Source organism: Pristiophorus japonicus, chromosome 4, assembly GCF_044704955.1.
Source record: "Pristiophorus japonicus isolate sPriJap1 chromosome 4, sPriJap1.hap1, whole genome shotgun sequence".
NCBI classification, from domain to species: domain Eukaryota; kingdom Metazoa; phylum Chordata; class Chondrichthyes; family Pristiophoridae; genus Pristiophorus; species Pristiophorus japonicus.
This window is the reverse complement of record NC_091980.1, coordinates 309,859,253-309,872,186: the sequence shown is the minus strand read 5'-3', so window position 1 is coordinate 309,872,186 and position 12,934 is coordinate 309,859,253. Positions and strand designations below refer to the sequence as shown.

At 46.6% G+C, this 12,934-nt stretch overlaps 1 protein-coding gene across 1 annotated transcript; it reads left to right on the top strand.

The window, feature by feature from the left end:
• The first annotated feature begins 522 nt into the window (after positions 1-522).
• On the top strand, positions 523-1,653 carry LOC139262404 (B2 bradykinin receptor-like). The gene has a single exon (XM_070877599.1). It carries the CDS (start codon positions 523-525, stop codon positions 1,603-1,605), a length of 1,083 nt encoding a protein of 360 aa, XP_070733700.1. The 3' UTR covers positions 1,606-1,653.
• The last annotated feature ends 11,281 nt before the right edge of the window (positions 1,654-12,934 follow it).

Sequence of the window (12,934 nt, the reverse complement as noted above, 5' to 3'; positions counted from 1 at the left end):
AATGTTATAAACAGCAAGGTTCCACACACCTTGCTCCTATGTTCCTATGTACCTCTATTCCTATGTGTCTATGTTCCCAAGTACATTAGCAATAAGATAAATGCCTAGATAATCTGTTTTGGTGCTGTTGGTTGAGGGATAAATATTGGCCAGGACACTGTGGAGAACTCACCCGTTCTTCTTCGAAATATTGGCTGCAAGATCTTTTGCATCCTGAGAGGACAGACAGGCCTTGGATTAACATCTCATCCGAAAGACGGCACCTCCGACAGTGCAGCACTCCCTCAGCACCGCACTGGGAGTGTCAGCCTGGATTATGTGCTCAAGTCACTGGAGTAGATCTTAAACCACAATCTAACTGGTTCAGAAGTGGCGGTACTATCAATGAGCCACGGCCGACACCTATGTTGCGAAGTATCTATGTTGCTCTGTGCTTACATTCTTAAGTTCCTGTCACAATTATGTGTCCTTGACACAAACTGTAACCTTAATGCCATATGTTTCCTTGCTAACAGTGTCCTAATGATTGACAACACAACACAGAACCATTCCCTGATGGCATCTCCCAATCTCAGCACTGTCGACAGCTTCAACAGTTCACATCATTGCCCTGACGACCTTTTCTGGGACTGGCTCTTCACCTTTCAGCCAATTTACATAATGGTGGTGTGCATCACCGGTCTTGTCGGAAACATCTTTGTCCTGATGGTCATGTGTTTACACAAAAGCCGTTGCACGGTGCCGGAGATCTACCTGGGGAACCTGGCCGGTGCTGACTTGCTCCTCCTCGCTTGCCTCCCCTTCTGGGCCACCAACATTGCCCGACGCTTTGACTGGCCCTTTGGAGACTTCCTCTGCCATTGTGTCAACTCGGTGATTTACATAAACCTTTACAGCAGTGTCTACTTCCTGGTGATGGTCAGCATCGACCGCTACCTAGCTCTAGTGAAAGTCTTAGCCCACGGCAGAATGCGGACACTCTCCTGTGCCAAAATCAACTGCTTCTTCATCTGGGTCCTCAGCTTGCTGATGATCAGCCCCGCCATCGTATTCCGAAGAGTGGTCTACATGCCAGAGTTGAACATCTCCGCCTGTGTGCTCAGCTATCCCCACCCAGCCTGGAAAGTGAAGGTGGACACGATGCTGTTAGTCATTGTCTTCCTGGTACCTGCCGGCATCATCACCTTCTGCACCTGCAAGATCCTGAAGGTGCTGAGGAACAACCAGATGCAACGCTTCAAGCAAGTGCGCAAGGAGAGCAAGGCCGCCAACCTGGTCCTCATTGTCCTCTTGGTCTTCGTCATCTGCTGGATACCCTTCCAGCTCCTCCGCTTCTTCAGCATTTTCCAGTACGCAGGTTTACTGTCGAGCTGCACCTGGAGAAAGCTGATCGAGAACGGCAATCAGATCACGACCTTCCTGGGATGCACCAACAGCTGCATCAACCCCGTACTCTACGTCATTGTGGGGAAGCAATTCAGGAAAAAGGCAAAGGAGCTGTACGTCCAATCCATCGGCAGTAGGAAGTCATCGATGAACTTCAGTTCCTTCTTCTCGACCAAGGTTACAGAAATGGGCGAAGAGCAGAATGGGGGGCAAGCATGAAGAGAGCCCTCTCCTACCCTGACATAAGTGGCCTGCCCTCCCACACCTGATGGGGTGACACTGTTTGTTGTGATATTTATTCTTCCTGTGGCTGACAGGAAGTTCTGTTGGACAATGCATGTACATTTTGTAAATCAAAACAAAAGTAATAAAATGTAACAGACACATCAGTGAGGTTCCCAGGGTCTGTCCCCCAACTGTGCCGAGTTAACTGGTCTCAGCGAGGCCATCAGGAGGGGCGCTAGCATATCCCTCAGTGCCCTTGGGCTAGCAAGGAAACTGTTAGCAAAGGAGCTGCCTATCGCCATCCCACGATTCCTGGTGCAAGGTGCCCGTGCTGGACATCAAACAAGGACACGATCGAGCTCGGCCGTCACGATGCCCCCCCCATGGTTCATTGGCCTGTTGATGCTTGTTCTCTTGGCTCACAACAGATTGCCAAGATACTGGTGGGCCATTGATTCTAATGGAACTATGCAGCAGCTGAGGGAGAGAGAAAAATGGGGTCATGTGGGAGGGGAAGATTTTCGATTAATAATGTGTAATGGAAAAAGATGTCAGCTGTGGCTCAGTGGGTTGCACTCTCATCTCTGAGTCAGAAGATTGTGGTTCAAGCCCCACTCCAGAGACTTGAGCACAAAAATCTAGGCTCAGACTCTGGTGCAGTGCTGAGGGAGCGCCGCACTGTTAGAGGTGCCGTCTTTCAGGTGAGACATTAAACCGAGGTCCTGTCTGCCCTCTCAGGTGGGCGTAAAAGATTCCTTGGCACCATTTCGAAGAAAAGCAGGGTAGATCTCCCCGGTGTCCTGGCTGATATCCCTCAATCAGCATAAGAAAAACAGATTTTCTAGTCATTATCACATTACTGTTTGAGGGAGCTTGCTGTCGCGTTTCTTACATTACAACAGTGACTACACTCCAAAAGTACTTCATTGGCTGTAAAGCGCTTTGAGACGTCAAGTGGTCATGAAAGGCGCCATATAAATCCAAGTCTTTCTTTAAGATAAGATGTAAATGTAATGCTCTATCCAGACACCTTGAAATGGAATGTAATGTATTTAATCACAAGCTAATCATTGTACACATGAGAGAGAGGATGACATCTAGATGAGAAAGTATTCATTGAGTCATTGCAGAGAGTATATTTCCATTCGTAGGGGAAGCTAAAATTAGGGGACATAGTCTTAGAATAAGGGGCCACCCATTTAAAACTGAGATGAGGAGAAATTTCTTCTCTCAGAGGGTTGTAAATCTATGGAATTCTCTGCCCCAGAGAGCTGTGGAGGCTGGGTCATTCAATATATTGATGGCGGAGATAGACAGATTTTTGAGCAATAAGGGAGTAAAGGGTTTGGGGAGCAGGTGGGGAAGTGGAGCTGAGTCCATGATCAGATCAGCCATGATCGTGAATGGCGGGGCAGGCTCGAGGGGCCAAATGGCCTACTCCTGCTCCTATTTCTTATATCCTCCACACACAGATTTCCTTTATGGTCTCTAATAGGCCCCACTCTTTCTCTAGTTATCCTCATTGGGTCATAACATCAGACAGCACAGTAGGGGGCCATTGGGCCCATCGTGCTTGTGTCGGTTGTTTGAAAGAGCTATCCAATTATTCCCCTTCCCCTGCTGTACAATCTGATGGCAACATCCAGACTAAAGACTTTGATCCCAGGAAAATGTGGGAAATTCTTCCAGAAGACGTAAGTTATACAGTGCCTTTCGCCGAGTAAAACGTTCCAAGGAGCTTCACAGGAACGTTAACGGAAACAAATTTGATACTGAACCACATAAGGAGATATTAGGACAGGTGATCAGGCACAGAGGTGAGCTTTTAAGGAGTATCTGAAAGGAGAGAGAGAGGTGGAGAGATTTAGGGAGGGAATTCCAGAGCTTAGGGCCTTGGCAGCTGAAAGGACAGCCACCAATGGTGGGGCAAAGGAAACTGGAGACACGCAAGAGGCCAGAATTAGAGGAGCGCAGAGATAACAGTAAAATAGCCCTGCTTATGTAGTTATCTCTGGAGCTAAGAAGAATGAGTGATGATCTCATTGAAACATAAAATAATCTGAGGGGATTGACCGGGTAGATGCTGAAAGGTTCTTTCCCCTGGCTGTAGTGTCTAGAACTAGGACGCATAGTCTCAGGATAAGGGGCTGGCCATTTAAGACTGAGATGATGAGGAATTTCTTCACTCAGTGGGTTGTGAATCTTTGGAATTCTCTACCTCAAAGGCTGTGGATGCTGAATCGTTGAGTATATTCAAGGCTGCTAGGTAGATTTTTGGGCTCTAAGGGAATCAAGGGATATGGAGATTGGGCGGGAAAGTGGAGTTGCGGTTGAAGATCAGCCATGATTTTATTGAATGGCGGAGCAGGCTCGAGGGGCCGTGTGGCCTCCTCCTGCTCCTAATTCTAATGTTAGAACATAAGAACATAAGAATTAGGAACAGGAGTAGGCCATTCAACAAGATCATGGCTGATCTAGCCGTGGACTCAGCTCCACTTACCCGCCCGCTCCCCATAACCCTATGTTCTTATGCTCTTAATGTTGGACAGTGAGAGTAATCCTGTGTTTAATTGATTTGATGTGATACTGTGTTTGATCTTGTAACTAAGCCAATGAATAATATATACCCAAGTGTTTTGGGTAATCTTTGCACTTAATCTTATGATGATATTAATCGTGTTATTGATGTGATAATAAATTAATGGTAGTTCATGTACATCTGTTTTCTGACTGCGTCTTTGAAGACTCTGGAAAGACGTACTCGGGTGTGTGTAGTGTTCCAACAAAGATGAGGTGCTGTTCCTCGAGCTTACGTTGGGCTTCATTGGAACAGTGAAGGAGGCCGAGGACAGAGGGGTCAGAATGGCAGTGGGGCGGTGAATTAAAGTGACAGGCGACTGGAAGCTTGGGGTCACGCTTGTGGACTGAACGGAGGTGTTCCATAAAGAAAGGTGCCGTGGGAAGGGGAGGGGGTGCTGGGGGTGACTGCGGAATAGACCAGGGTGCAATCCTTCGGAATGCTGAGAGGGGAGGGGAGGGGAAGATGTGATTGGTGGTGGGATCACGCTGGAGGCGGCGGAAATAGCGGAGGATGATCCAACGAACGTAGAGGCTGGTGGGGTGGAAGGTGAGGACAAGGGGAACCCTGTCGTGGTTCTGGGAGGGAAAGGGGTGACGGCAGAAGAGCAGAAATGGAATAGAGGAAAAAGGAAGACATCGGAAACGCTGGTACAGAAGGTGGCATCGTCGCAATGGAGGCGGAGAAACTGGGAGAATTAGATGCGGTGTGGGAGGAAGTGTAGACAAGTCAGTGGGCTTATAGTGGATATTGGTCGATAGCCTATCTTTCAATTAAGCCTTCTGGATTCAACGTTGAGTTCAACAATTTCAGATCGTAACCACTGTTCCCATTTTTTCGGACAGCAGCTGTTGGCACTGATACTGCTGTTCCCATTTACACCTCCTCTGGTCCCATCTTTTGTTTCTTTACTGGTCCCAGTACCAACGCTTTTTGCCTTGCACCATCATCCCTTTTGTCATTTAATTGAGAGCAGCAGTGAGCGTCGTAGGTGGAGCGGAGACGGGGGAATAAAGGCTGGAGGAGAGAGCAGCCCAAATTCACCGAGGAGCAGCGAGAGAAAAAAAAAATCCAGCAGTGACATCGCAGGATGGCTGGTAACTGATTGGTTGGTTGGTAAAGGTCACATGTTTATTTTGCTGTTCAAGTTAGGGGCCGGGATTAAATAGCTGGTTAGGGATTAAGCAGAAGCTTGGAGATTAGTAACTGGTAATACTATATTATATTAATAACTTGAATTAGATACATCTTAGTCTTACATTTCTGTAAAGTTAGTCAATATTCGAATAAATAAAGGCACAGCAGGGCAGCTTGGTCCAGCAGAAATCACTTCCTGTGCCATTTGGGAACTCTAGGATGCTTGACATGTCCTGGACAACACGTGTGCAGGAGGTGTCGTCAGTTGGAGGAGCTCAAGCTCCGGGTTTTGGATCTTGAGCAGCAGCTGACGTCATTGCGGTGAATACACGAGGCTGAGAGATACGTGGACTAACATGATTCAGGAGGTAGTCACCCAGCAACTAAGGAATGTGCAGACAGAGAGGGAATGGATGACTGCCAGACAGAAGAGGAGGACTAGACAGATAGTGCAGGGGTGCCCTGAGTGCATTTCGCTCTCTAACCAGTACTCTGTTCTGAGTACTGGTGAGGGTGATGGTTCCTCTGGGGAGAGCACGAAGCCAAGTCCATGCCACCACAGGTGGTTCAGCTGTACAGGGGGGAGGGGGAGGAGGAAGATAGAGAAAACAATAGTGAAAGGGGATTCGATATTTAGGGGAGCAGACAGGCATTTCTACGGCCACAGATGTGACTCCAGGATGGTACGTTGCCAGGGTCAAGGATGTCACTGAGCGGTTGTAGAACATTCTGGGGGGGTAGGGGGGGGGAGGGTGAACAGCCAGAGGTTGTGGTCTATATTGTTACCAATGCCATAGGTAGAACGAGGGATGAGGTCCTGCAGGCAGATTTTAGGGAGCTAGGAAAGAGATTAAAAAGCAGGAGCTCAAAGGTAGTAATCTCTGGATTACTCCCGGTGCTGCGTGCTAATGAGTTCAGAAATAGGAGGATAGGGCAGATGAATGCATGGCTGGAAAGATGGTGCAAGAGAGAGTGCTTCAGATTCATGGAGCATTGGGACCATTTCTGGGGGAGGTGGGACCTGTACAGGCAGGATGGGTTGCATCTCAATAGAGCCAGAACCAATATCCTCTTGGGGGAAGGGGGTCTTGCTAATGCTGTTGGGGAGGGTTTATACTAAGTTGGCAGGGGGATGGGCACTAGGATGTAGCACTAGAAAGGAGCAACAAAGGACAGAAAGGATTGGTAGAGATGGATAGCACTAAAGCAATAAATGTTAAGGCATTAGGTGCAGTCAGACTAAGAGATAAGACAGGATGGTATAAGATGGGTTTACTGTGTATGTATGTGAACACACAAAGCAAAATAAACAAGATTGGCGAACTGCTGACGCAAATGGCCACATGGGAATATGGTGTTGTGGCAATAACAAAGATCTGGCTCAAATAAGGGCAGGGCTGGGTATTAAATATTCCTGAATATAGGGTTTTCAGGAAAAATAGGGAAGGAAAGCTAGGAGGTAGTGTGGTGGTATTGGTTAAGGAGAATGTTACAGTGCTGGAGAGCGAGGATGTCCTGAAGGGATCAAGGATATATATGGCTAGAGTTAAATAATAATTGAGGTGCCATTACACTACTAGGTGTATTCTATAGGCCACCAACTAGTGGGGAAAATATAGAGGAGCAAATTTGTAGAGAAATTACAGAGAGATGCAAGAACTATAGAGTAGTGATAATAGGGGACTTCAACTATCCTAATATAGACTGGGATAGTAATAGTGTAAGGGCAGAGAGGGGAAGAATTTCTGAAGTGTGTTCAGGAGAACTTTCTTGATCAGTATGTTTCCAGCCCAACTAGGAGGGAGGCATTGCTGGATCTGGTTCTGGGGAATGAGGTATGTCAAGGGGAATAAGTGTCAGTAGGTGAACATTGGGGGAACAGCGATCATAGTGTCAAAAGGTTTAGATTAGCTCTGGAAAAGGACAGGGAGCAGTGTAGAGTAAATATACTTAATCGGAGGAGAACAAATTTCAGTGGGATGGGAACATATCTGGTCCGGGTAAATTGGAATCAAAGATTGGCAGGCAAAACTGTAATTGAACAATGGGCTGCCTTTAAAGAGGAAATAGTTCGGGTACAGTCGAGGTACATTCCCACTAGGGGGAAAGGTAGGGCAACTAAGGTCAGAGATCCCTGGATGCCGAAAGAGATAGCGAGTAAGATGAAGCAGAAAAAAACCGCATATGACAGATGTCAGGTCAAGAATACATCTGAGAATCACACTAAATATAGGAAGTTCAGAGGAGAAGTGATAAAGAAAATGAGGGGCAAAGAAAGGGTTTGAGTATAGAATGGCATCTGACATGAAAGGTAATCCTAGTCTTCTATTGACATATAAATAGTAACAGGTAGTAAGATGAGGGGTGGGGCCGATTAGGGACCCAAAAGGAGACCTACACATGGAGGCAAAGGGCAAGGCTGAGGTACAAATGAGCACTTTGCATCTGTCTTTACCAAGGAAGAAGATGCTGATGTTGACATAGTAAGGGAGAAGGTACAGGAGATACTGGATGGCATAAGAATTAATAAAGATGAGGTAATAAAAAGGCTGGCTGTACTTAAAGTAGATAAGTCACCAGGACCAGGTGGGATATATCCTAGGAGCTGAGGGAAGTGAAGGAAGAAATCGTGGAGGTACTGGCCATAATCTTCCAATCCTCCTAAACATGGTAGTGATGCCAGAAGACTGGAGAATTGCCAATGTTACACCATTGTTCAATAAAGGGGGTAAAGATAAACCAGCAACGATAGGCCGGTCAGTTTAGCTTCGATAGTGGGGAAGTTTTTAGAAATGATAATCAGGGACAAAATTAAGTCACTTGGGCAAGTGTGGATTAATTAAGGAAAGCCAGCACGGATTTGTTAAATGACTTGTTTAACCAACTTGATCGAGTTTTTTGATGAGGTAAAAGAGAAGGTTGATGAGGGCAATGCGGTACATGGATTTCCAAAAGGCGTTCGACAAAGCTCCACATAATAGGCTTGCCAGCAAAGTTGAAGCCCATGGAATAAAAGTGACAGTGGCAGCATGGATACGAAATTGGCTCAGTGACAGGAAACAGAGAGTAGCAGTGAACTGTTGGTTTTCAGACTGGAGGAAGGTATACAGTGGAGAGAGCAAAATTCACCCGAACCCCTGTGTTTGGGCTCATTCGAAAGGAAATTTAATTTGGGACTATCTACCGAAAAGTTTGGAACTATAAAGTGCTTATGGAAGAAACTACGAACTTTAATAGAATTATGAACTTTTACAAGACAAATTCAAACCTGTGGGCAGACCTAGGGAACAATGGAAGTCCACTTGATTATTGGAATTGTCTGGTTGTGAGAAATGAGGTAACCTGTCCGGAAGAATGAGTATTTGGAAATCTTCCTCCACAAGAGACATTACCATCACAAATCACCCAGAGGTGGCTCCCCATCAGCATGGGTATGGTCAAATCATTTTCAGCATATACATCACAAAGAGGCCCAATCCAGCCTGTATGCGAAAGACTAAGCACAAAAGGACATTGCAATTACCAAACTAATTTTTCCATCAGGAAACAGTTTTTCGAAGATCAACCCACCCAAGACATATCAACTTTAATGAGCCCGACAAAATATTACAAAGAAGAACCAAGCCCGCCAAAATTATACAAAGGATTGTGAAGAGATTTGGTGGCAAAATTAGAACACTGAAATCGTATAACTGGCTACTGTTTTCAACAGAGGTGAGACAAGGAGAGAGACAAGGAGAGGAACCAACGGGACAGTTGTAAAACTAACTTCTCAAGCCTCGAAGTCTTGACGTCCTGAAGGAAGGAAGAACATCACCATCTACCATTAACTATCAAAAGGATTGGTAAGCATAAATCCCTGCCGCCCTGGAGTCTAACCTAGCTATAATTTGGCATTGGGAGGTGGGAGGTATAATTTTACTGTAGCCCCCTTTGAATGTGTAGTGTATGGTACTTTATTAGAGTGGTTATAAGTTTGACTTTGTACCTTTCCTTGTATTGTACTTTATTAGAGTGATTGTAAATTTGGCCGTGTATTTTCTTACTAGAGTAATAAGCCTGTATTACTTTGACTGTAATAACACCAAAGTTCTTTGCATCAAACCAGTGTCCTTTGCACTTTGGTCACGCCCCCCAAATAAATCCAGAGTACAGAACCCAAGGGAGGGGGAGCGATTCGAAACCGCTCAAGTTGGTCAGAAGGGAACCTGACCCCCTCATAGAGACCACACCCCTACCCCCCCCCCGGCCCCTTACAACAGTGGTGTTTCCCAGGGGTCGGTACTGGAACCACTGCTTTTCTTGATATAAATTAATGACTTAATGACTTGGACCCGGGTGTACTGGGCACAATTTCAAAATTTGCAGATGACACAAAACTTGGAAATATAGTGAACAGTGAGGAGGAGAGTGATAGACTTCAAGAAGACATAGACAGGCTGGTGGAATGGGCGGACAAGTGGCAAATGAAATTTAACACTCAAAAGTGCGAAGTGATACATTTTGGTAGGAAGAATGAGGAGAGGCAATATAAACTAAAGGGTAGAATCCTAAAGTGGGTGCATGAACAGAGAGACCTGGGGTATATGTGCACAAATCGTTGAAGGTGGCAGGGCAGGTTGAGAAAACATTTAAAAAAGCTTACGGGATCCTGGGCTTCATGAATAGAGGCATAGAGTGCAAAAGCAAGGAAATTATGATGAACTTTATAAAACACTGGCACGGCCTCAACTGGAGTATTGTGTTCAATTCTGGGCACCGCACGTTAGGAAGGATGTGAAGGCCTTAGAGAGGGAGCAGGAAAGATTTACGAGAATGGTTCCAGGGATGAGGGCCTTCAGTTACGTGGATAGACTGGAGAAGCTGGGGTTGTTCTCCTTAGACCGGATTGAGAGGAGATTTGGTAGAAGTGTTCAAAATCATGGGGGGGCTCTAGACAGAGTAGAGAGAGAGAAACTGTTCCCATTGGCGGAAGGGCTGAGAACCAGAGGATACAGATTTAAGGTGATTGGCAAAAGAAACAGAAGCGATATAAGAAAAATCTTATTTACACAGCGAGTAGTTAGGATCTGGAATGCATCATCATCATCATCATCATCATGGGCAGTCCCTCGGAATCGAGGAAGACTTGCTTCCACTCCTGAAGTGAGTTGTTTAAACAGTCCAATATGGGAGCCACAGACTCTGTCACAGGTGGGAAGGTGTGGGTGGGACTGGTTTGCCGCTCGTTCTTTCAGCTGCCTGCGCTTAATTTCTGCAGGCTCTCGGCGTTGAGACTCGAAGTGCTCAACGCCCTCCCGGATGCATTTTCTCCACTTAGGGCGGTCTTTGGCCAGGGACTCCCAGGTGTCAGTGGTGATGTTGCACTTTCTCAGGGAGGCTTTGAGGGTGTCCTTGTAATGTTTCCGCTGCCCACCTTTAGCTCGTTTGCCGTGAAGGAGCTCCACATAGAGCACTTGCTTTGGGATGCACTGTCTGAAAGGGTGCTGGAAGCAGACTCAATCACGGCTTTCAAAAGGGAGTTGGATAAGTACCTGAAGGAAAAAGATTTGCAGGGCTATGAGGAAAGGGCTGGGGAGTGGGATTAGCTGAAGTGCTCTTGCAGAGAGCCGGTACGGGCTCGATGGGCCGAATGGCCTCCTTCCGTGCTGTAAACATTCTATGATTCTATGAATCTCTCCTTCCTTCCACCCTATCGCAGACCTTCCCTTTTGTTCTTTCCTCCCCTCCCCCTTTCTGATGAAAAATCATCAACCTGAAACATTAACTGTTTCTCTCCACATATGCTGCCGGACCTGCTCAGAGTTTCCAGCATTTTTTGTCTTTATTTGAAATTGCCAAGTTGTTTTGCATTTGGCTGTACAAGGCTCCTCAATCTGAAGTCACTACCTTCAAATCATGGCCTACAATTATACATTTTTTACAATGGAGCAAATTGCTTCATTATTTTTGTTTCCGGCCAGATGCTTCCTCCCATTTTTAAATTAGATTTCCTTCTGCCATAAAAAAATATTGCATAGAGAATTATTGTCAAAATAAATCACAGCTTGGAATCTGTGTTCAAGGTCTGTACAGGACACGACTCACAGACTAACACCAGCACTTTAAATAAAGAAAACTGCCTGTCAGTTAAAGGCAAACTGCCTTCAGTCAATGTGAAGTCCTTTTTCAGTGTGAGAAATCAAGGGAAAGGGTTGAGACCTGCAGTACAGGTCACGTCCATAGTTGTAGGGCCGAAGGAGGTTGCAGAGATGGGGAGGGTTGTAGGGCTGGGGAGGTTACAGAGATAGGGAGGGTTGTAGGACTGTGGGAGGTTACAGAGTAAGGGAGGGTTGTAGGACTGGGGGAGGTTACAGAGATAGGGAGGGTTGTAGGACTGGGGGAGGTTACAGAGATAGGGAGGGTTGTAGGGTTGTAGGGCTGGGGAGGTTACAGAGATAGGGAGGGTTGTAGGGCTGGGGGAGGTTACAGAGATAGGGAGGGTTGTAGCGTTGTAGGGCTGGGGGAGGTTACAGAGATAGGGAGGGTTGTAGGGCTGGGGGAGGTTACAGAGATAGGGAGGGTTGTAGGGCTGGGGGAGGTTACAGAGATAGGGAGGGTTGTAGGGCTGGGGGAGGTTACAGAGATAGGGAAGGATTGTAAGGCTGGGGGAGGTTACAGAGTAAGGGAGGGTTGTAGGACTGGGGGAGGTTACAGAGTAAGGGAGGATTGTGGGGCTGGGGGAGGTTACAGAGATAGGGAGGGTTGTAGGGCTGGGGGAAATTACAGAGAAAGGGAGGGTTGTAGGACTGGGGGAGGTTACAGAGATAGGGAGGGTTGTAGGGCTGGGGGAGGTTACAGAGATAGGGAGGGTTGTAGGGCTGGGGGAGGTTACAGAGATAGGGAGGGTTGTAGGGCTGGGGGAGGTTACAGAGATAGGGAGGGTTGTAGGGCTGGGGGAGGTTACAGAGATAGGGAGGGTTGTAGGGTTGTAGGGCTGGGGGAGTTTAGAGAGATCGGGAGGATTTTAGGGCTGGGGAGGTTGCAGAGATAGGGAGGGTTGTAGGACTGGGGGAGGTTACAGAGATAGGGAGGGTTGTAGGGCTGGGGGAGGTTACAGAGATAGGGAAGAGTGTAGGGCTGGGGGAGGTTACAGAGATCGGGAGGATTGTAGGGCTGGGGGAGGTTACAGAGCTCTCAGAGGGCTGAAGTACTGGTTGGTCTTGGACATTGAGAAATGGCTTTAAATCATTAACAGTTCTCAGCCAAAACAAATAACTCTTGAAAGACCAAAAACAGTAGAGTTTGTTTCAGACATAAACACATCTTATAATCACCATTCGCATTCTCCAAATAAAGAGAACTCGATTTCATGAAGCAAAGCATTTTACATGTCTTTTAAATTGGTTAACTGTAGCAGAATAAAGTCATTGGATCTGGGATCCAGGGGAAGAGACGCAATGGTGCTGTTATTGTTTTCACAGTTTCTACGAGTCCAGAGTCTGCGTAGAAGCTTGCATAGTATTTATAGCAGCATGCTGATGTTTATGCTCCACACGAGCCTCCTCCCACCCCTCTAACCCCATTAGTATATTCTTCTACTCCATTCTCCCTCATGTGTTTATCTAG